Here is a 24,576-nt window from a genome sequence, read left to right as displayed (position 1 = left end):
TTCTTAAAATTTATCTCAAGGTTAAACTCCACAAGTCGATCTAACAACCTAGATAATACCTTTTTATGCTCTTCTACGGAATACGATGCTAAAATAATATCATCCATATAAACAACAATCTGTCGGTTTCTTACAAAGTCTCTCAAGGCGTCGGAAATAAATCTTTGGAAAACAGCGGGCCCATTTTTAAGTCCAAAAGGCATCCTCAAGTATTCGAACTGCCCGTCCGGAGTCACGAAGGCGGTGTATTTCACAGATTCTTCTTCAACACCTATATGGTGAAAGCCACTCTTAAGGTCAATGACGGAGAACACCGATTTACCTTCCAGATATTCTAGACAGTCTTCAATAAGGGGTAGCGGAAAATTATCTCTAGCGGTCTTCTTATTCAATCCACGATAATCAACACACATCCTCACATTTCCATCTTTTTTCTTAACTAAAACCACGGCTGAAGCATATGGCGAATTACTAGGTCGGATGATTCTATTAGCCAAAAGATCACTAACTGTTTCGGAAACTATTTCTCTCTCACGATATGACAACCTTCTAGGGGCACAATAAAATGGTGTAGAATCAATAAGTCGAATGCACATTTTGCATTTTGGTACACCATAGCTTTTAGAAAACCAATGTATTGTTTATAAATTATTTCACGACACTCTCGCATTGAGGCACCACCAAACTCACTGCCTACATTAACTACGTCATCTTCATTCGGTACCCTACAATTCGCAAAATCTTGCATCCATTCCTGAAAGATCTGAGGCTTTGCCGGGGTTGCAGGTGCGTTTACACGTAAATAATTTTCTCTACTTGTCATTATGTTGTTATCTAAATTATATGTACTAGTAAATAGGGATGCACAAATTAAATCGGTAGATAATGCAATAGTTTTGTTTAATGATAACTTATTAAGATCTGTTTTTATAACATTTTTGCGTTTGACTAATTTAAGCGATAAAAGTTTTAGTACATCTCTGCCTAGAAGTATCGGCGTAGGTAAAATAAAATTAGGAATAACAAAAGCTTCAATACTGTAATATTCTTCTTGAAACAAAAGGACTATCTTAATTTTTCCAAATGTCAAAATATTTTGGCCGCTTAGGCCGCGAAATCTACTCTTTACTAGGTGTTCATTCTTTATTGCTTGTGGAATAACTCCTTTACTAACAAAACTCACGGGGCTTCCGGTATCTAGTAACGCAAAAATGTTATCAACATCAATGCATCCCTCTTCACTAAGTATTCTTAGGCTTACTAATTGAATGTATGGGTTTCCATCCCTGGCGTCGTCGTCGTCTTCCTTCTCGTCTTGCCCGTCGCCAGCACTGAGGGCGGCTGTTCGCACACGCTTAGGGCACCGCCGATAGTGGTGTCCAGTCTCGAAACAATGAAAACAAGCTCCCTCCGGTCGCTTCGGTTTTTCGCACTGGCTGCTGAAGTGCCCCATCGCTCGGCAATTAAAGCACCTTACGTTTTCGACGTCTCCTCCGGCATGTGTAGGTTTTGTTGCAGGCACCTGCCGCAAAGGTGCAACTGGACGTACCACTTCCGATGTCTTCTGCCTGTCCTCCGGGTGTACCATCTGGTAACGCATCATCTTCTCGCGCAGCTCGTCTAGGGAAACGCAATAATACAATGGCGCTGCGCATCCGGATTTGTCCTGCAGACCATCCACAATGTATTTTATGATGTCTGTTTCCTCAAAGGTTCCTTGCTCCGCAATGTGACGCATCGCAATAAAATACTGTAACAACGATTCGTTCTCCAGAATTGAACGACTCTGTAACTGCTTTGCCACCTGGTGATTGGTCATCCGGAATCCGAAGGTTTTTAGTAGGCTTTCGCATAGCTCCTTCGAAGTAGCGGGCTTCTCGAGCATCACGTACGAGCGGGCCGAGCCCTCCAGCATTCGGTTGCCCAACAGCCAAAGTTGGGAGTTGCTTAATCCGTGCATAACTGCAGCAAGCTCGAGGTCACGAATCCAAACGTGCACAGACATGTTATCGTCTCCAGAAAATTTGCGCAAACTAGTCTCAAGGTCCCTGGCATCAACAACGGGCCTGCCGTCCAGCGAGTTGCCTTCCAAGGCAGCAACCTTCGCCTTTAGCTCCGCAAGATCCTTTCGTGCTGCATACAGCGCCATCTGCCTCAGGATTTCGGCCATCTCGTTTGGCCCTCGATCCTCCTGCTCGCACTCTCTTCCCACGACGCTCTCCGCTCTGCTCTCTACCACGCTATTCGCAGCGCTCTCCGCCACGCCAATGTCGTCGTTCAGCTCTCGGACTTCCATCAAGGCGGCATCATCCTGGTCGACCACAGTCTTTACCATTCCCCGCAACTGGTGAATGGTCTCCTTCCCGGTCAGCGGCACGTGCTTCCCAGAAAGCCGTTTAGATAACTCCTCCATCGTCAGGTTGAGTATGTCGGCATATTTCTTGACGAAATAATGTTTTGGGCGAACCCCACACCTGATTTGTAAACTCCTAGGTTCTTTTTGAATAATATTACCAACGGATTGCTTTTATTTTAAATGATTTTCAAATTGTAGATCTGAATCACGTTGTCGTCGCTTTTAGCCCAGATCAAAAGTGACCGTTCTTTCTCTTTTACAAAATCCAACTTAAATCTATGATCGGTTTCTTATCGATAACTATACAATGGTTGGTCACACTAGGGCGCGCCATATGAAAATTTAGGGGTTTACAATATGTTGTCTGAAGTGTTACCACCAATCATTTGGAGTGAGAAATGTTGCCGTACACCTTGCCTGGAAAATACTTTATGCTTATAGGAATATATATTTTCAATATTTCAATTTTTGAGATATGGCCAAATTATATTATTTCAGATTTTCGGTTTTAATTTTATGAAAATCGGACGACTATATCTTATAGCTGCCATAGGAATGATCGGGAAATTAATAAAAAAAATATATAATTTTGTTGTTTTTCAACGTATTTTCATCTACTCTCAGATACGAGCTTATTTAATTATTTCAGAATTTTGGTATACATTTTATGAAAATCAGACAACTATATCATATAGCTGCAATAGAAGCGATCGGTAGATGTAGAGAAAATGTTAAGCTGGGAATGTAAAACTGTAACTGTCTAACTGTAAACATAATAAGTATAAGTAAAATGTTATGAAACTTTGTTTTGTGTGTGTTTTCAGCATTTCATTATGCTATATATAAATATACAACTTTAAATATTTTATTTTTTTGTTAATTATTTAATTAATTTTAATTAATTTAATTATTTTATACAAACTTCGGTGTGCCGAAGTTAGCTTCCTTTCTTGTTTTTTTTAATTTTAGCTTATTCTAGCTTCTCCTACCACAGCACTCCTCCGTCCTCTCAAGCGAAATTATAGCTATTCACGAAGCCATACAAATGTGCTCTTAAACATTAGACAAACGTCCTATATGCTTCGTTTTCCAATCCTCTATAAAATTAAGAACAACAATAACTCCAACACAGCAATAGGAAATCTAGTCACCAACTACTTTCCTAAAATCAAACTAATGTGGATCCCAAGCAACATCGGCATAAAGGGTAACGAAAAAGCGGACACTGCACTATGGGGAATTTGGCAATTTTTATGGTATTTTTAAACTAAGAAATATATTTCGAAACGGTTTTTTTATTATAGTTTTGGACTCCACAAGAAAGTTTTTTTGAAAAAATGGGCGTGGTTCCGCCCTCGCTTGACGAGTTTTTATTTTCTTTTTTTTTAAGTCTATAAGGTGATTTTTTTTTAAACAATATATTTTATAAACATAATAAAAAAATACATTGTCTTCATTTTCAAGCTCTTCGTCAGATATAAAGTAAAAAACGTCGTTATCATATTCAATTTCTTCATAAAAGAGGTCCAGGCCTTCAAATTCGCTAATAACTTCCATTTGACACTAACATTATTGCAAAGCAATTAGATTTTGCCCTTTTTTATAGCTAAAATGATTTGAAACAATAATATTTATACGTAATTAACTTGAAAAAAAATAAAGAATTAGAGGAACACTTAGAAAAATGGCAATATATCATTAAGACACGTACAGATCAATATATTAGTACACACAACACATAATAATTACCCATACGATTGGTCTCCAACAAAACTTTAATCAAAAATTGGTTCTACTTTTAAGTTTTTCACTTTTAAAGTAACCGAATAAAAAATAGCTATTTTCAAGCACGTGCATTTTGGCTACAACAACCGACTTTAACAGTGGATAGACTTAAAACATTAACATTTCTGGTACTACATTTTATAGAGCCATATATATTTAAGATGTTTACATAAAAAAAATCATATATTAAAAGTTTGATAAAATGAGTAAATACCATAAAAATGGTCAAATTCCCCATAGTGCACTGCAGCCAGGGAAACAGAAAAATACACACACATTTACACTGTAAACAACAATACCAATGACATCACACAACACCTAAAATATACAAAAAGAAATGCAAGACCAAACCACCCAATGGTACAAACAGATCCTACAAAATACCCCGACAAACTACTAACTTAAAAGCACAACCCTCAACAGACAACAACAAATAATTATAAATAACCTACGATTAGGCCACACCTAAATCACCCCAAAACACCTGCCCTTTCTGCGACATTGCAACCATAGACATTAAACATATACTAATAAACTGAACTGCACTTTCCAAGCCCAACAACTTCAACTTACAACCACCATACAACAGAATACCGCAAAGATCTCTCTTGTCCGTGATACTCTTTAAAATTGCTTTTAACCAACTAAACAAAATACTAGCTTAGCTCAAAAAAAATTGATTACGTTGACGACATCAAATAAACTATGGGAATAATTTAAGAAACTTATCCTATACCCACTACTTAACGACATTACTTAACGATAATACTCCTCTTTTAAGCAAAAAGTGCAAGCATTTGCACATTTGTAGAAAAATAACCTGCAAATTCACTCTGCAATCCAACGACTCCTCCCTACAGAATGTCATGTCTCAAAAAATACAAACATATAAAAACCCTACACACTAATAAAAAAAAAGAATTTAGTCATAAAATCGTGACAATTTTGTATTTTGTTCTTTATTCAAGAATTTTTTCAACCTAGTTAAAGATTTAAAAGAGTCAAGATGTAATCTCAACAATTTTTGATTAATTCTTAATTTTTCTAAAAAAAAAATTTTAGTCTTATTATGACCAACCTTAGTAACTACTAAACATTGTTAATACCAAACATTATAAAATTAGGTTTTGATTTTTCTTAAAAATTGTAAAATAATTTTTTTTTGTTAATTTTGTAATTATAAAGCTATAAATGGTTAAATAACTTAAATCAGTATATAAAAGCAACTTCCATTTCTTGATCCCGGGCATGGATTCGAACTAGGCCACTGAAGCAAATTAAACACTAATGTCGGGAACGTGAATACATATGTACACTTGTCGGCGCAATTATTTTGACAAAACCTTGGTATGACTATAGTCACAAAGTTTAAAGCGCTCTCCTGAAAAATGCCATTTTGAAAATCGGTGTACACGATAACTCAAAATCTACTGAAATTTTGAACATAACTTCTTCAGATAATTCTACAGGTACTCACGTCGAGCTTTTTTTAAATTTTAAATTTTAAATTTTATTATATTTTTTATTTAACAAATTAACAAATTTTTTAGTCAAAAATCGGGGTTTTGACTTCAAATTTGGATACAAAATCGGGAAAAAAATTTTAAAAATAAAAACGCTTCGTGAATACCTCGGGACATTTATTCTTTAACGAATGAGGTTTAATTTTTTTATCGGATCTCTGGACAGTTAGGATGTACACCGCAAACCAACTTTTTTTGGAGGCGACTCGGGAGATTTCCAATAACTCCTCTACCTCTAAATATTTTTCAATACAAAATTTATCAAAAACTTTTCAAAAGTTGTGTTAATATACGATTTTTAATTCATTAAACAAACTTTAGAAGTTTCGCCGCAATAAATTTTTGAAAAGTGGCCGGTTTTGCACCGAATTAACCTTACCCCTTACCTATCGACGCATTTCCGCGAATGTATCGTATGTTGAAAAATCCCATTTGACAGAAGAAGCTTTTTTTTATTTAATCTCTTAGGAAGCACTGAACATACGATAAAATTGAAACTTAATTTTTATCGGAACTATAGGGTTTTCAGTTATAATATTTCACAGGGTAGTGAGACATTAGGTGGCTAACAATTTTGCATTAAAATCTCCATTTCGAAGAAAATCAACATAAGATACTTTCGCGGAAATGCGTCGATATGTACATACATACATACATACATACATATGCATGTATGAAAGTAATTTATGTTCTTAGAATGGTTTGGAATTAAAAAACAATGCAGCGTAATTATGTGTACATACATATGTATGTATGTACATACATGTATGTGTATGTATGTATGTATTTATATATGTATTTTAAATAATACTTTTAAAAATTAATAAATGCGTTCAATTCTATTTAGTTTGTTTTAGTTTTTATTTAGATGCTGTGCGACTGAATTGCCTTGAATGTTTTTTTTTTTTTTTTAACTGGACCATTTTATACATACCAGTTACGGACCGGTTTTAAACCCGATCAATCTAAGAAATATGCATACGGATGTCTACATTTTTTTTTAAATTAATGTTTCTTATACATTAATATTTATACAGTAGACCAGTAAAACAGAACAGCAAAAAGTTGTTTGGTATTTGCCAAATGGAATCTAGTTCATAACTTATGCACCTAAGAATACATACATAGTACATATGTATGTATAATGAAAGTTACCACTTAGTCTCGTATTAGTAGCAGTGCATAAAAATTGCACACTTGTTAATCAGCGGATGTGAGCTTGCAAGCACATGCACCAGACACATGTACATACATACATATGTACATACATATATACATATGTTCGCTTAGAGTTGTACCGGTTTTAAGTCTTAATAGTGATATGTATGTACATATATGTATGTACATATGTACATACAATGTGTGCGTTTGAGTTATACTTATGTATGTACTCAAACACCTATATTTGTATGTCTTTATTTACATATGTACATATGTATACATCCATGTATGCGATAATAGAGCAAATTTATAAATCAAAAATAAAAAATTTACAGTATTGCCATTTTGACATACATACGTTTGTATGTACATATGTATGTACATGTAAATGGAACAGTTAGGGTGTTGAGGGTTCATTAATCTTATGATGTCCCATTGCTTAACGTGATTCGTAACTATGCATGTTTGTATGTATGTATTTATGTACATACATATGTTTGTATCTATGTATATTTATATGTTCATACGTATGTATGTACATATGTACATATGTAGGTACCGGTTATTTTGTTGTCAGCCAGTCTTAATTTCGCATTCTTTAAATTTATACATTTGTATATATGTAAATATGTATGTACATAACTGTTTATATGTATATATGTATTTAATTTAATTTATTATATATTGGTATTCTCATAAATACATTTATACATATAAACATACATATGTATGTCAGCACAGCCGATGTACATACATACATATACATACAATACATACATATGTATATGTAAATGTATGTAAGTAAATGCGGACATATGTATGTACATATATTTTTTACTGAAATTAAAATGTATGTATGTATGTACATCATATGAAAGTACAATCTTTTTTATTAGGAAAGGTCACATGGAGTATATGTATATGTATTTGTAAATGTAATTATACAAATATGTATATATATACATATATATATACATATATATATACATATATATTTATATATATATTTTATATGTATCATTAAGTGTTTTCTTACCTTTAATACGTACTCCATGAACTTCACGACAATCCAAGAAAGTTATTATAGCCAGGGAAAATATAATATTTTTGTGAAATCCTTTCCTCTCCATGGCACAACGTAATATTTAAATGTTATTTAATTATTCGAACTACTACACAGCCCTAACGCAATACAAAATTTGGAAGAATATGTATGTATGTATTGCTTGGTTCAATAGAAGGACAATAAGAATAGGTCCTAAAACCGTAGAAATATCGTTTATATATGTAAGTATGTTATATATATGCACATATGGCTATATGCACATATGTATGTATGTATGTATATAAGAAGCGAAAGTTCAGCTGAATAGGTAAAAGCGGTTTGAAGTACGCGCACCGCGTTAAGGCACCAAACTGAAGCCGTATCTGCGTATGTTTGGCTATATAAAATCTTTAAAACAGAAAAGTTACTGCAAAACAAGCTTACGAACAACTTAATGAAAGGAATAGCTGAATGAATCATGCCATGGCTGAAAGAGCGCAAGAAATTGCAGCAGCCAACTTGATCAAGATCTCAGAGCAACTCCAACAGACGTCGGAGTCGGTTAACTTACAAAAGCTTGGAAAAGCGTCAAAAAAAAAAAACAAAAAAAATTAAAATAGAAAAAGTAAACCCGACATTCATTAAATTGCTGAATCGATGTCAAAACTAGAGTGCCTAACATTTGTTGTATAGAGTATGTTCGTCTATGTGTATACATATGTATGTAAATATGTATGTTCGTATGTAAATGGCTACAATATACAGACTTACATACATATGTACATGTATAGATAAAAAGCTTGCGTAACACAAAATCTTGTATAAGCATGGATGTACATACAAATGTGTTTAACATATGTACATGCATACATACATACATTTATATATTCATTAGCGTGTACGGATAAATACATGTCTTTAAAAATAATACTTTTTTCGTTGACACATTCTTTATGTACATATAAATGTATGTATATATGTATATATAAATGTATATATGTATATATGTATATATGTATATATGTATATATGTATATATGTATATATGTATATATGTATATATGTATATATGTATATATGTATATATGTATATATGTATATATGTATATATGTATATATGTATATATGTATATATGTATATATGTATATATGTATATATGTATATATGTATATATGTATATATGTATATATGTATATATGTATATATGTATATATGTATATATGTATATATGTATATATGTATATATGTATATATGTATATATGTATATATGTATATATGTATATATGTATATATGTATATATGTATATATGTATATATGTATATATGTATATCTGTATATATGTATATATGTATATATGTATATATGTATATATGTATATATGTATATATGTATATATGTATATATGTATATATGTATATATGTATATATGTATATATGTATATATGTATATATGTATATATGTATATATGTATATATGTATATATGTATATATGTATATATGTATATATGTAGATATGTATATATGTATATATGTATATATGTATATATGTATATATGTATATATGTATATATGTATATATGTATATATGTATATATGTATATATGTATATATGTATATATGTATATATGTATATATGTATATATGTATATATGTATATATGTATATATGTATATATGTATATATGTATATATGTATATATGTATATATGTATATATGTATATATGTATATATGTATATATGTATATATGTATATATGTATATATGTATATATGTATATATGTATATATGTATATATGTATATATGTATATATGTATATATGTATATATGTATATATGTATATATGTATATATGTATATATGTATATATGTATATATGTATATATGTATATATGTATATATGTATATATGTATATATGTATATATGTATATATGTATATATGTATATTTGTATATATGTATATATGTATATATATAGCGGCAAAGCGGGCCTAAAGAGGCAGGCCCTCCCCAAATGGCGAAATAGCCCATCAAGACTGAAAAAGTCAGTGAGGTGAGCAAACAACATTTGATCGTGGCACTCATTGACAGAAGAGATGAAGCCGTCAAGATGATCGAGGCACGGTGGAAGATGGTGCATGCGCGGCTCGTTAAGTCATTGTATGCACAGATGGAGGACGCTCCCATGCCCACCTTTGATGGTGCCAGGTGGCTAAATGGGGTCAATATCCTGAAGTGCATGGATAACCCGACTAGAAAGTAGCTGACACAAGATGTCTGCCAGTTGGAGGCGCTGTGGGAGGAGGAGCTGGAGGTGCTGGACAGGGAGCTAATTCCATCCATTCCAAAGGCGAAGGTACTCTTCCCCATCGCAATCCAAGCGGAACGGGCGCTGAAGCTGTACTGGAAGACGCGGACTGGAAGGTTCTGCACGTTGCGAACCCATCACCAAAGGAGGGGGGCAAAGTGAAGTCCTTCAGATAAACAAGGAGGCAGAAGAGATCCTCTATCCCAGAAGGACCTAGATGTGGAAACCATCGTGGATGCCGCCCAGGGAATGACGCTGAATGAGTCCGATGAAGGAGAGGACGGATAGCTTTCATGGATAGATAGCTTTGGTCCAGGAGCCATGGATCGCCTCAGGCAATGCCATCGCCGGACTGATGGCGCGCACCACTGCGTATTGGGGAGCCCACGCCTTTGTAGGTTCTACCTCCTCGAACGTGCTAGATCTTACTCTTGTAAGGGGACAAGGTACTTTGGTATCAGAATGGAGAGTCCTTGAGAGAACATCCTTCTCAGATCATAAGTACAATAAGACATAGAAAAGTCCCTAGAGACCCTCTCCAAAGAACTGCTAGATGCGTACCACGCATCATGCCCAACATCGGACTCGAGAAAGAGAACCAGGCCACCATGGTGGAATAAGGACCTTTCACTCCGACGCAACAAACTCAAAGAATTCTTCAAAATCGCCAAGCACGCTGTAACGACCCTCTTTTGGGGTGCTCGGCCTAGCTTGCCGGAGTTGGGATTCGTACAGAAATTTGTAATGTCCGAGTCCCTCGTGTCCCAAATAACCAGTAAATAGGGAAGAGAATACGGTAATTTAATACAGTCTTTATTGATTATGATATAGAGAAACCTGTGGGAAAGAATACAGTGTTGTTGCTGTTGTTGTGATGTTTTGTTGCTACCCTGGTTGCGGGTAGATCCGTGTCCCGGTCTTCGTTGAAGATCAGCCGGCTGGCTGATGATGGCACCCTGTGGTGGGTGATGCGACACTGCGACGAGTGTACAGTGGGTCGACTTGAAGTTACCCCGTTCGGGCGATGCGACTGTCGATAGTCGGCTTGGGGATTCTCTGGCTGAGTGTTGCGACTCCGCGACGAGTGTGCGGTGAGTCGGCTTGAGAATACCCTATTCGGGTGATGCGACTGTCTTGTAGTCGACTTGTTGATACCCTGTTCGGGTGACGCGATCGTCGGTGATCGGCTTGACGGCACTCTGTTTGAGTGGTGCGACTCCGCTACGAGTGTGCGGTGAGTCGGCTTAAGAATACCCTATTTGGGTGATGCGACTGTCTTGTAGTCGACTTGTTGATACCCTGTTCGGGGGCCGCTCTCGTGGTCACGGTAGGTGGGTCCGGGTGACGTCTCTCGAAGTGAGCGACCGTCGTGCCTAAGCTCGCACCGTTCCTAACGCTTTCCTGCTACCCTATAGTCATCAAAATCCGCCGGCAAGGGCCAGATCTTCTCCCCTCCTACGCTTGCTTTGCGAATGTGGTGAACCTCTCTCGACGCCCTCCCCTAGTCCTGATCCGCCATCCAAGGGCCAGATCAGAACCTACATCTAGATTATCCGTACGGTGTGGTCATACGGACCGCACTCGACACCCTGTTTCCGCGGGATCTGCCAGCAAGGGCAAGACCTCGTCCCACACCTGACTAGCTATGCGAAGCCCGCCGACTAGGGCCAGACTCCGCTCCTCCCGTCTACTTCATTAGATCCGCCTGCAGGGGCCAGACCTAGTCCTACTGCTACCTATACCTTTTCATATATCTCTTTGCTATTAAGGTTCGCCGCCAGGGCCAAACCTTGTTCTATTGCTTGATCTAGGGTTAGTATTATTTATTCACTTACCAGTTGTCTGTTCGGATGCTCCGCAAAAGTGAACTCGCACTGGCCGGTGCGTCGCTTTATATAGCCGGCCGACAGCAGTTTTCCCCTGATCGATAATCGATAACTCCCTTATGGTCGATAGGCAGAGCGTTGCCAGAACGACCGTATCCACTCGATTATTGTCAGCTGTTCAGGGTTGGGTGCACCATGATTCGGTTGGCGTTGCTACCTGGTGCCAGTGTGCCCCTACTTCTTCTCTTTTCCCGCGCCCGCCATACTTTGAATCTGGTCGTTTAGTGTTGTTTGTTTGTTTTCGTTGTTTGTTTTTATTCTTAATCTATGTTTTTATATACAATAATAAGGAACGTGACTTTTTGTGGTGTTGTTAATAACTAAAGCGTGTACTTCATGTGTCCGAAACCTTGGAGCATCTCATTTGCAAATGTCCGGCCCTATCGAGGGCAAGGATGAGATACCAAGGCTCACGGTTCTGGCATCTCTTTATGATGCTTGCAGGAGGAAGCCAGGCGAACTCCTTTTCTTTACAAAAAACATCTTGATCTTCAAGGACCTCGAAACTCGCATAGTCTCTAGGACTATATTTCCCGGAAAACTAAGGGCCATAATGACCTATGCCTTTCCCCATGGGGGCCGTCCGGTTCAACCTAACCTATGTTAGGTTTAAGTTAGGTATCACTAGGTAATTCTGATTTGATTTGGTTCCTAGGTTTTTAAAGTAAGGTTTAGTCTCGCAGCTGCCCTGTCTTTTTTTTTATATGTTTCAAACAGGGAAAAAAAATAACGAATTATACCAATCGGGTACAATTTCGATGCTCTTTCAAGATAATTGCTGAACTCTAGATTTTTATATATTAAACCACCTTTAATTATTAATTTGTGAGTTTTACTGACTCATAAAATAATCATTTAACTCAATGTGTTATAACTTCTTTCTAAGAGGCTTGTTGGGACGCCCCTGGGTCCCGGGTTTCACCACGTACAACAAGCGCTGAAATCTTTATTTAATCTTGTTAAAAAATAAAGAAGTTTTACATTTTCTCTGATCTTACACTTGTGGTTTGCCGCTCTTCAATTCGAAAGGTAACGCTTACATATATAGCGGTCTCGTTCTCGCAAAAAAAGGTGTTTTATAATACTAATTCGGTGTTGGTCAGAACAGTTTCGGTGTTATACAACGTTAAACAAATTGAAATTACCGCCTTTTCTTGGGCATCTAGCGCGGCCAGCGAACCTTCGCCAGCATCGCGACATTCCCCACCTTGTAATTCTTCTGCGTGGCTACGCTGACTATTACCATCCATGACGATGTTCAATTTAGCCAACTTAATCGCAGGGTAAGTTACGAATTCTTCAGTTGTTCGTACTACAGCGCTCCTTACTTGCCCATCCTTTCCGCAATGAACCTCAGCAACGATTCCTTTCGGCCAGGAGTTCCGCGTGCTCGTCTCATCCACGACGATGACCACGTCGTTCACAGCAATTGGTTTTGGGTTCGGCTGGAACCATTTGGTCCTTCTCGTAAGTGTCGGTAGATACTCTCGAACCCATCTTTTCCAGAAGCGATCCGCTAATTGGCCAGCTATCCGGAAGTTTTTAGTCAATCCAAGTCCAGTGCTCTCCATCGTGCCTCGTTCGCGTAGTCCACTCGAATTACTGACCAAAAAATGGTTTGGAGTCAGAGCTTCGGAGTTCTCAGATTCCAACGGAATATACGTTAAAGGTCTGGAATTTAACGTACATTCGGCATCAGCCAGCGCCGCTCGTAGTACTTCTTCTCGCAGTCCGGCATGCGCCAGAATTGTACTTTTCCGGTTAGTTACGCAGTCTCCTTTCTTTAGAGAACGTATTTCATCAGCAAAGGCTTCTTCTTGGCATGCTCGTAAAAAGACAGTATCCATTTCCACATAGCATTTTAGTTTGAATAGTCTCACCAGTTCAGGCCCACGCGGTTCCTTGCATATATAGCGTAGGAAATCCAGTACTCGTTTTTGGGCAGCACGCATACGCTCAAGATCCGGCATAATCGAATCAATGGGTGACTTGTTCACCCGCGTTTCCTCATCATGGTACATTAGTTCACACTCGCTGCTAATGTCAACTCCTGCTCGCGATGGCCACTGCGACTCGCCTTGCAATAAAAATTCCGGGCCAGTAAACCATCTTGCTGAGCTGTTTATTTCGCATTTCTTGGTCCATTTTGTCCCTTCATCCGCCACATTCTGTTCCGAAGGTACCCAGCGCCAATCTTCAATCTCAGATCCTTCAAGAATCTCTCCAATACGTAAGGCCACGAATTGAGGGTACTTACGGGCGTCGGATTTTATCCAGTACAGAACGTCTCGCGCATCAGTCCAAAATATACGCTTCTCAATTTTTATTGACAGCTCCGATTCCAAAAATTTGGCCAGGCGCAGACCTAAAACAGCTGCCATCAATTCCATTCGAGGCACTGATATTGGTTTTAATGGAGCTACTCTATTTTTCGACGCCACCAAAGATCATCGGATCTCGCCGCCATGTTCAACACGCAGGTATGCTACTGCAGCATAGGCATCCAGGCTGGCATCGACAAATACATGCAACTGCACCCCTTTGACGGAGATCTCCTAGTTTGATCAGTAAAGCCTTCCATGCCATCCAGTCATTCTCATCCGGTTCTTTAATGGCGTCATCCCAGGTCACTCCTGATCTCCATATATTTTGCAGGATGATTTTTGGGCGGATGTTGAAAAATCCAAGTATCCCAAGCGGATCAAATATGGACATTACAATACTCAACACTCGACGCTTTGTGTGAGTTGCCGACCTCTGCAACAACTCGGGCCTGATGACGAACGTTAGCATGTCTGACTCCGGTAGCCACCACCTGCCTAAAACTTTCTCCTGGAGTTCTTGCTCCACGCCAAGATATTTCGGTGAAGCCTCCCGTGAGTTATTCAGGGATTGAAGGACGCTTTTCCAGTTTGAAAGCCAATTCCTCATTTCAAATCGTCCTTTGGTGTGGATATCTTTCACATTTGTTGCCAGTTCAATCATCTGATCTTCCGTATCTACCGACTCCAGCCAGTCGTCAACAAACGTGTTTCGGAAGATCGCCTTTATCGCGCATGGATGTTTCTCGCCGAATTGCTCCGCATTGCGCCTCAATACGAAGTTGGCAAGCGACGGCGAACAAGAAGCGCCAAAGGTCATCATTTGCATTACATATGTATCCGGCGGACGATCAATTTCTCCATTTCCCCATAAGAACTTCTGCGAAGATTGATCAGAGGCGCTAACTTTAATCTGGTGAAACATCTCTCGTATGTCACCTGTTACAGCCACAGGTCGCTCGCGGAAGCGCAGCAGTACTCCCATCAATTATACCAACAAATCCGGTCCTTTTAAAAGTGTATCGTTCAAAGACACGCCATCGACCTGTGCTGCGGCGTCACAGACCAAACGTTTCTTTCTTTTCTTGGGGTTTTCCACTACAAAAACAGGCAGATACCAAGAACGTTTGTTATGAGTACGCTCTCGTTTTTGCAGTTTTCGAATGTAACCCTTCTTCTCGTAGTTCGGCATGGTATCAGTCAGATACTCATTCAGCTCCGGATCCTTAAGCATTTTTGACTCGAGACATTTGAGGCGTCTAAGAGTCATGTGATAGGAATCAGGCAGCTCAACATTCTCGTATCTCCACAATAATCCAGTTTCCCATCGACTGTCATTGGAAATGTACTTCGTAGTTTGGTTCATAATCTTCAGCTCACACCAATAGCTTCCAACGAAAAATGCGCCTTCACAGCCTCGTTGAGTGCACTGGCAAACATGCAGCACACGTGGCGGCATGGCTTCGTCCAATTGGGCTATAGCATTTGAGACAGGAACGGATCTTAGGTGATTGTGATGATTAAGCATTTGATCATCAATACATTGCTATGGCAGATCCAATTTGCTCACAGTGCGCACTCCTTTCAGTACATATTTCATATCAAGGCAACCGGCAGCGGAAGCATTGATACAGACGAGCTTGGATTTGGCTTCAGTCTGCGTCATATCGCCGGTCCACTTCAAACAGAGCTCCTCTTCTGGTCCATCTAAGCCCAGCTCATCAGCTAACTTGCGCTCCATTAGCGTACAGGATGATCCCTCGTCGATAAGGGCCAAGACATCTACGGCTCTTGATCCATTGTGCAAAGTTACCGGTATATATCGAAACAGTGCCTTCTTTGTCGACTTATCATGGAAGAAAACAGTTAACTCACTCGTTATTATATCGCTGGTTTTCTTCTCTGATTCAATCTCGTCCTCGTTCACAATTCGCTCAAAGTGTATAAGCTTATTGTGATGTAACTTGCATCCATTGACATTGCAAGTCTTCTTTACTTTACAGTTTCGAGCAAAATGCTTCCCAAAGCAACAGAAGCATAGTCGTTTTGCCTTAATTATGTCAAATCTAGACTTGATGGCCAAAAATACTTTGCATTTTACAAGTTCATGGTTACCGTCACATCCTGGGCACGATGATTCTTGTACATCCTGCAGAATCCACCGTATTGTGGACTAATAGGCGTTCCTTCACGTGTCTGCCACCTTTTTCTTTCTCTGTTGGTTGATAATCATACGGTGTCACCATCGTAGCGCACATAGCTACGCCAAATAGCCAATTATCAAAGGCGGGCAAATTTCCGCCGCCTGCTGCCAAACGATGTCTGCCCCAATCTAGCTTCAAATCGCTCGACAGCTTAGCTACTAAATCACTTAGCAGGGCTGAATCGTTTAGGTAATCATGTAGACCCATCGACAACATGGTCGCGACATAATTCTGCACCGCAAGTGCCAAACGAATTACGGACTCCAAATGGTTCGGTTTGATTGCTGGTTCCTCCTTTAGTTTACGCTGCAGACTAGCGTGCACTATTTCCGAACGTCCATATAGCATTCTCAACGTTCCAATAGCATATGGAACCATAGCTGGAACCATAAGCTTACCTCGTACAGCATCTAAAGCTGATCCTCTAAGGCACTTCTGAAGTCGGATGAGATTCTCCTCGTTGCTGAATCCGCATCTTTCTGTTGACTGCTCATAGTTGCTTATGAATAACAGCCTCGGGCTTACCGGAGAAAACAGGTAATTCTCTCGATATGAGTTGACGCGCAGCTATCTGAGTCGGCGTCAGCATAACTGCATTGTTCCCTGCCTGCTGGAACTCTGTGCTGGCAAACTGCGGCATATATCCACCTGCTCCACCGGCATTAACTCCAGAATTGTAGGGCTGGGAAAAGTTCGCCATGTTGAGGTTACATTGTGGCATGAAACCCACTCCACTGAATGGCGGGGCAAATCCCGCCGAACCGCCTTGGAATCCAAACATGGCTGCGTTATTCGCCATGAATCCAGCAGCATTTCCTGGCAGTACTGGTTGCTCTGCTCTGTTTGGTATGAATCCTGCCGCGCCCATTGGTGGTGCGGCCTGTGCTCCATTATTTGCCATGAATCCAACCTCATTTCGTTGTGGAACCGGCCACGCGCCGTGTGGCGGTGCGGCTTGGGCTACGTTGTTCCCTTGGACTCGTGCATAGGGAACAGACGGCAAGATTGGACCACGTGCAGCCATCTGTGTTCACTGTGTTCATTTGCTGCGCAGAAGACTGTGTAGCAGCATTTGGTTGCAACATGTCGTGACTCGCTTGGTTCACACTGATCGGCGTGCTCGCACTTCGAAGTGGCACACACCGATTCGACCCCATCACGGTCTGTGCAGTCGAGCTTTCATCGTAGAAGCCCGCAAATGGTCCTGTGAAGCTACAATTAGAGCTTCCAACAGAACCGTCCTCAATGCCCATAGCTTCGGCATTCTGATCGCCACTCTCGCGATCCATTACGTCATCCATGACGTCACTCTCCACAGGCCAGAAAATCGCAACCCTTGTGCGATTCACTGGCTACAAACGTCCGAATCTGGACTCCAATTGAAGCTATCCTGTATACTTCTCCTCACTCCTTCACACCCTTGGTAAGGAGCGCTTTCCAGACGCTGTGCATCCTTGGCACAGAATTCCGGATGGCAAAGTATTTGAGATTGTTGGGACGCCCCTGGGTCCCGGGTTTCACCACGTACAACAAGCGCCTGGTTGTAGTATACTGATAGCAACAGCGCTGAAATCTTTATTTAATCTTGTTAAAAAATAAAGAAGTTTTACATTTTCTCTGATCTTACACTTGTGGTTTGCCGCTCTTCAATTCACAAAGTGACGCTTACATATATAGCGGTCTCATTCTCGCAAAAAAAGGTGTTTTACAATACTAATTTAGTGTTGGTCAAAACAATTTCACTGTTATACAACGCTAAACAAATTCAAATTACCGCCTTTTCAAATTGGGCATCTAGCGCGGGCAGCAAACTTTCGGCAGCATCGCAACAAGGTTTCTGTTGAGCTTCTGAGCTTTTTCAATAGCTGTCGAATTGTCCAATTTCTTTTGACCCAAAAATACGCACTTGTTTTAAACGTTAATTAAGCCACGAAGTTTCTATTATTTATCAGCGCAGGCGAGCCGAATTGCCGCTGCGGATATTTATGACCCGAATTGGTCCGAAAATAGTTATAGGCAAATATTTGAGTTGATCGCTATCAAGCATAGGCGAAGACAAACGAAGTCGAACTGAGAAAAGAGTTCTTGCTGCAGTTAGCGGACGGCCAAGGGCAGCGAGAGAGTGATAAAGTTTATGTTATGCAGAAGGCAGGAGGAGAGGTAAAGCTTTGCTACGCAGAGCAAATTTATTGTTGTCGTTTGGCCGCTAGGTCATCAGGTGCGGGCTGCATAACCAGACATTCTCCCCCCGTTGGAAGACACGGGCTTTCAACTTCATCCTGCTTCGGCAGCACACACAGCTTAGCAACTGCGCGATTGATGAGGCCAGTGGCGGTCTTCAGCACAGCGACTCGAGCCACATTGTCGGATCCAGCGACGAGGTTGACCACTCGACCTAGTGGCCACTTGAGGGAGGGCAGGTTTTCGTCCTTAACCAGAACGACATCACCGAGTTGAATATCCGTCTTCTGTGTGCGCCACTTGGAGCGCTGTTGAAGGAGCGTCAGGTACTCCTTTTTCCAGCGGGACCAGAACAGTTGCTGGTAGAACGAAATTTTCTGCCAGCGATCCAACCGATTGAGGTTCAAGTTAGTGTAGTCAGGCTCAGGAAACAAAGCCAGAAGAGCAGTACCCAAGAAATGCGACGGTGTCAACACATCAAGATCGCCAGGGTGTTCTGAAAGTGAGACTAAAGGACGAGAATTAATGATTGCCGCGATGTGGCAAACTCTTGCCATTGAGATTTTTCCTTTCGAAGATAGTCAGGTCCATGAGCCCATAGGTTAGAAGCTACCAGTTCACTGGGAAGAGCACCTCTTGACAGGATATCTGCGGGATTGCAGATCGTAGGGACGTAGCGCCACTCCATTCTGTTTGTAATCGACTGAATTAAAGAGATTCGGTTAGCAGTAAATATTTGAAAACGTGACGACTCATCTCTAATCCAGGACAAAACAACTGCAGAATCCGACCAGCAGTAGTAGGAGCACGAGAATAACCCCATTCGTTGTACTTCTTGAATGAGTTGAGCCAGCAGCACGGCAGCAGACAACTCCAACTTAGGAACCGTGAGAGCCTTCAGTGGCGCCACACGAGATTTAGCGCAGAGGAGATGGGCAATCCTTCGGTCATCCTTCATGGAAACGACGTAAATGCAGCCTCCGTATGCGTCAATACTGGCATCACTGAATCCGTGGACTTCGATCACGTTGTTTGGGTTCAGTGCTAGCCAAGGAAACTGGAGCTTTTGCGTCTCACAAATATTGGCCGACAAACTTAGCCACGAAGAATTTAGCGCTGCCGGCAAGCTTTCGTCCCAGTCGAGTCTCTTTCTCCAGATCTTCTGTAAAAATATTTTGGCTTTAGTAATTACAGGACAAATAAGACCTAGAGGATCATAAAAGCAAGCGATCGTAGACAAGAACAGCAAAACGTCAGACGACGAATCCCAAACAAGTCCAAGCATTTTTGTAATGTCGCTGCCATCGTCGAACTTCAAGAATGAATCCCTTTCGGCCTCTGAGATTTGTTGCAGCAACGCAGGATCGTTTGAGCACCATTTTCTCAACTTGAAATTGCCCCTTTCGAGAAGTCCAGTGGTCTGCCGCATGATCTCCAAGACGTCTTGTGTCGAGTTGCCTCCTGTGATGAGATCATCCACGTAGAAGTCTCGCAAAAGTATTTTGGCGCCAAGGGGAAACGATGCCTTCTCATCCTATGCCAACTGATGCATGGCTCGAACTGACAGAAACGAGGCAGGTTTAGTTCCATAGGTGACAGTGTCCATCCTATAAACACGAATTTCCTCTTGCCGTGAGTCACGCCACAAAATGCATTGCAAGTAGCTATCCGGCTCAGCAATCCGAACGCATTTATACATTTTGCAAATATCGCCGGTTAGAGCGACATGAGCACCTCATTCAATGAGTATCCAGACGACGATTTGGCAGACCCATCAATAACAACACGCAGCTTAGTAGTTGTGCTATCCTCTTTAATGACGCAGTAATGTGGCAAATAAAACTTGCATAAATTCCGTGAGTCTAAATCCACAAGAGACATATGATTCAGATCGAGGTACTCACGAATAAATGCCGAGTACTGCGCTTTGAGATGAGGATGACGATCAAGTTTGTTCTCCAGGTTGACGAAACGACGATAAGCTTGTTGATATGAATCTCCCAGGATTTCAACACTATGCTTAGTTGGCAGGCGAACCGAGTATTCTCCTGACGGCAGCCGAGTAAAGCTGTCGTTGAAATGAGCTTCACAATCGAGTTCCTCTTTGGTACGTTGAGATCCAGACTCTCCAACGTTTTCCACTTCCCAAAACTTCCGCACAACGCTCTCCAGACCAGCGTCATCTCCGACTAACGTCCCTGCAATAGATTGGAGAGCCAAGGCCGCTGACTGGCGTGGCGCTGATCCTCCGCCAGTGACAACCCATCCCAGTCGGGTTTTTTGCAACAGAGAGAGCCCATCAGACAACTTAATTTGGCCAACACATAACAGCTTGCTCCAATTAATAAGTCAATTCTTTGCGATCTGAAGAACTGTTGATCGGCCAGGCGAATGTTGGAGGGTATGTTCCAGTCCTCTGGGCTGACGGTGAAGCTAGGCTGGTCGTCCGTGATGGCAGGCGCAATCATAGCCGAGATACTGGAGACGAAATCTGAAGCTTGAGACTTTAGAGTAATATTTACCGAAAAACCATCCGAGCAAAATTTAGAGTCCCCAAGTCCAGATACAGTGGCCGTGGATTTGACTTTCGACAACTGAAGCGAGTGTGCGAGGCGAGAAGTAATGATATGCAATTGAGATCCCGAGTCGAGCAGGGCGCGGCAAGGAACCCACGAACCAGAGCGATTTTGCACACTGATGACTGCAGTGGCAAGCAAAAGACAATCCGTATCAAGATTCTGAGCGACCAAAGCAGCGGATTGCGATGACGACGAAGCGAGCGAAGATTTTGACGATCCATTTGGAACAGCATTTGACGAAGATGGCACGTTAGGTGGAGCAGGTTGTTGGGGCGCTGTTACAGGCGGTGCGGGAAAGTGTAGAAGGCTATGATGTTTAGATCCACATTCTCGACAGGAGCCCGAACTACAATTCCTCATTTGATGTCCAGATTTGAGACAGTTTAGGCATAAGGCTAGCCGTTTAGCTTCACGCAGACGAGCGTGAGGAGAAAGGCTGGCGAATTAAGCGCAATTATAAATGCCATGATTTGCACCCTGGCACATAACGCACGATCTGGTCGAGGCTGTGATGCTAGTGGCGACGAACGAACTTCTCCCATGACTGCTGAACCTCCTGGTCCTTGACGCTTGCGGATTGCCACCATTGTATACAGCAGCATGCTCCACATTTTCAAGTTTCTGGCATCGCTTCTCCAGAAATTTAGTAAATTCTGTGCAGGTGGGTATTTTGTCCAGCGAGGCAGACTCTTCCCATTTAGCCTGGGTAGTCGGGTCAACCTTTTGCAGCAGCGTATGAACAAGAATGCATCCAGCTATCTCCTCCAAGGTACCCAAGCTCTGAAGCGCTCGAAGATTGGCATTGAGCTTGTCGGAGAGCTCCCGAAGCTTCACAGCTGATGCACTTTCCACCTTTGACAAACCAAAACAAGAAAGGAAGCTAACTTCGGCACGCCGAAGTTTGTATACCCTTGCAGATATTATTTCATTAAATTTTACCTATACTTATTGTTTAGAGTTTGACAGTTACAGTTTTACATTCCCAGTTTTACATTTTCTCTACATCTACCGATCGGTTTATACGGCAGCTATATTATATAGTTGTCCGATTTTCACAAAATTTATACCAAAATTCTGAACTAATAAAATAAGCTTATATCTCAGAGTAGATAAAAATAGGTTGAAAAACAACGAAGTTATAATGTTTTTTCTATTAATTTCCCGATCGTTCCTATGGCAGCTATATGATATAGTCGTCCGATTTTCATAAAACTTTTACAAAAGATTCAGAAATAATATAAAATGACCATATCAAAAAAATTGTGCAAAAATGTTGATAAACAGCCAAGTTATAATTTTTTTTCTAAAAATTTATCGATCATTTGTATGGGAGCTATATGATATAGTCGTCCGATCCGGCCCGTTCCGACATATATAGCAGTGAGAGTATATAGAAGACTATATGCAAAGTTTCATTCAGATAGCTTTAAAACTGAGAGACTAGTTTGCGTAGAAACGGACAGACGGACGGACAGACGGACGGACAGACGGACAGACGGACATGGCTAGATCGACTCGGCTGTTGATGCTGATCAAGAATATATATACTTTATAGGGTCGGAAAGGTCTCCTTCACTGCGTTGCAAACTTCTGACTGAAATTATAATACCCTGCAAGGGTATAAATATCTGTTATGTGAGCCTGAAAAATAAGGCGTTTATTATTGAAGCGATTGTCAAGTAATTCCAGAGCTACTCCATAGTTAGAGTCAGTGATCTCCAGCGAACGAACGGCATCTAAAGCTGGACCTTTCAGGCATGATTTCAGGTGCTGCAGCTTCTCAATTGGAGCCAGATCACTATTCCTATCAATGATTGTCAGGAACATCGAAATAAAATCGGCGTACTCAGTGTAGCCGCCGCTGACGGTTGGCAACTTAAGCTCAGGAAGGCACGATCTTCTTGGAGCAGGCGCAGCGGCCTCCATGGCCACCTTTGGATGCATGGTTGAACACGGAACTCCTGGGAATTTGCGCTTCCCCAGCTCTTGCAGCACCAACGATCTCATGGAGAACACCAACTCCTCGAAGTCGTCCCGCGCTTTGCTGCCAATTTCCTCATAATCGAGTTCCTCCAACGAATCATGAGCCAATGAGAAAGAGGCTTCGGTTTTATTTATAAGCTCAAGTTTCAGTGTGAGCTCCTCCTCAGGAACGGCCTTAACCCTATCGGCAGTAAGGCCAGAAGCAATTTTTTTAGCATGGGCAGCTATTGCGTTTGCCTTACGCTTAAAAAACGTAACTCGATTGGGCGACTGAGGAGTTTCTGGAGTCGACATTTTTATTTTATTACTTCACAATAGAAACTGCAGTCAACAGTTTGACATGCACTGCAGATTTTTTCTTTGTACCGCAACAATGCCCGCACACAAACGAAATTATTTTGTCAGAGTTACTGCACAAAATAAGCGGGAAGCGAATTCGAATAGCTGTTGCCGACGGCAAATGAACAGCAAGCAGGCGAACGAGAGCAAAGAGTACACGCCAAAGTACCGGTGCATATATATATATGTATGTACGTTTGCCTAGCGCGGCGCGGCAAAGTACAGTCACAAGCAATGCACTAAACGAAATTGTTTACGCGCTTGGCACAATTGTTAAACCGAAATGTTTAATGTTTTTAATAGCCAATCACGTCGGGGTCACCAAATGTTGAGCTACTGAGCTTTTTCAATAGCTGTCGAATTGTCCAATTTCTTTTGACCCAAAAATACGCACTTGTTTTAAACGTTATAAATTAAATGCAATATTTATTAAGCCACGAAGTTTCTATTATTTATCAGCGCAGGCGAGCCGAATTGCCGCTGCGGATATTTATGACCCGAATTGGTCCGAAAATAGTTATAGGCAAATATTTGAGTTGATCGCTATCAAGCATAGGCGAAGACAAACGAAGACGAACTGAGAAAATAATTTTTGCTGCAGTTAGCGGACGGCCAAGGGCAGCTATGCAAATAGAGCGAGAGAGTGATAAAGTTTATGTTATGCAGAAGGCAGGAGGAGAGGTAAAGCTTTTTTGCAGGGTATTATAATTTCCGTCAGAAGTTTGCAACGCAGTGAAGGAGACATTACCGACCTTATAAAGTGTATATATTCTTGATCAGCATCCACAGCCGAGTCGATCTAGCCATGTCCGTCTGTCCATCTGTCCGTCTGTCCGTCTGTCTGTTTCTACGCAAACTAGTCCCTCAGTTTTAAAGCTATCTGAATAAAACTTTGCATATAGTC

General features: G+C 40.7%; 3 protein-coding genes across 4 annotated transcripts in view; all 3 read right to left on the bottom strand.

Annotated features, from left to right (window-relative positions):
* The window catches only part of stw (straw), a 62,062-nt gene extending 53,818 nt beyond the window's left edge, over positions 1–8,244 (bottom strand). The window contains exon 1 of one of the 2 annotated variants that reach the window (XM_070289102.1): positions 7,862–8,244. In XM_070289102.1, the coding sequence (XP_070145203.1) occupies positions 7,862–7,955 (94 nt within the window). In that variant the 5' untranslated portion in view covers positions 7,956–8,244. The remainder of the gene's footprint in view (positions 1–7,861) is intronic. The other variant, XM_041775885.2, reaches the window with a different exon arrangement.
* Positions 8,245–10,999: 2,755 nt separating this feature from the next.
* On the bottom strand, positions 11,000–15,371 carry LOC138928505 (uncharacterized). Its single transcript, XM_070285648.1, has 3 exons — positions 14,603–15,371; positions 13,211–14,463; positions 11,000–11,335 (listed from the first exon to the last, which is right to left on the bottom strand). Exons 1-3 carry the CDS (start codon positions 15,369–15,371, stop codon positions 11,000–11,002), a joined length of 2,358 nt encoding a protein of 785 aa, XP_070141749.1.
* A 3,405-nt stretch (positions 15,372–18,776) lies between these two features.
* On the bottom strand, positions 18,777–23,627 carry LOC138928504 (uncharacterized). Its single transcript, XM_070285644.1, has 6 exons — positions 23,046–23,627; positions 21,844–22,202; positions 21,101–21,696; positions 20,676–20,969; positions 19,604–20,232; positions 18,777–19,148 (listed from the first exon to the last, which is right to left on the bottom strand). Exons 1-6 carry the CDS (start codon positions 23,625–23,627, stop codon positions 18,777–18,779), a joined length of 2,832 nt encoding a protein of 943 aa, XP_070141745.1.
* Positions 23,628–24,576: the final 949 nt, after the last annotated feature.

This window comes from Drosophila kikkawai, chromosome 2L (genome assembly GCF_030179895.1).
Source record: "Drosophila kikkawai strain 14028-0561.14 chromosome 2L, DkikHiC1v2, whole genome shotgun sequence".
NCBI classification, from domain to species: domain Eukaryota; kingdom Metazoa; phylum Arthropoda; class Insecta; order Diptera; family Drosophilidae; genus Drosophila; species Drosophila kikkawai.
This window is presented reverse-complemented; position numbering and strand designations above follow the sequence as displayed.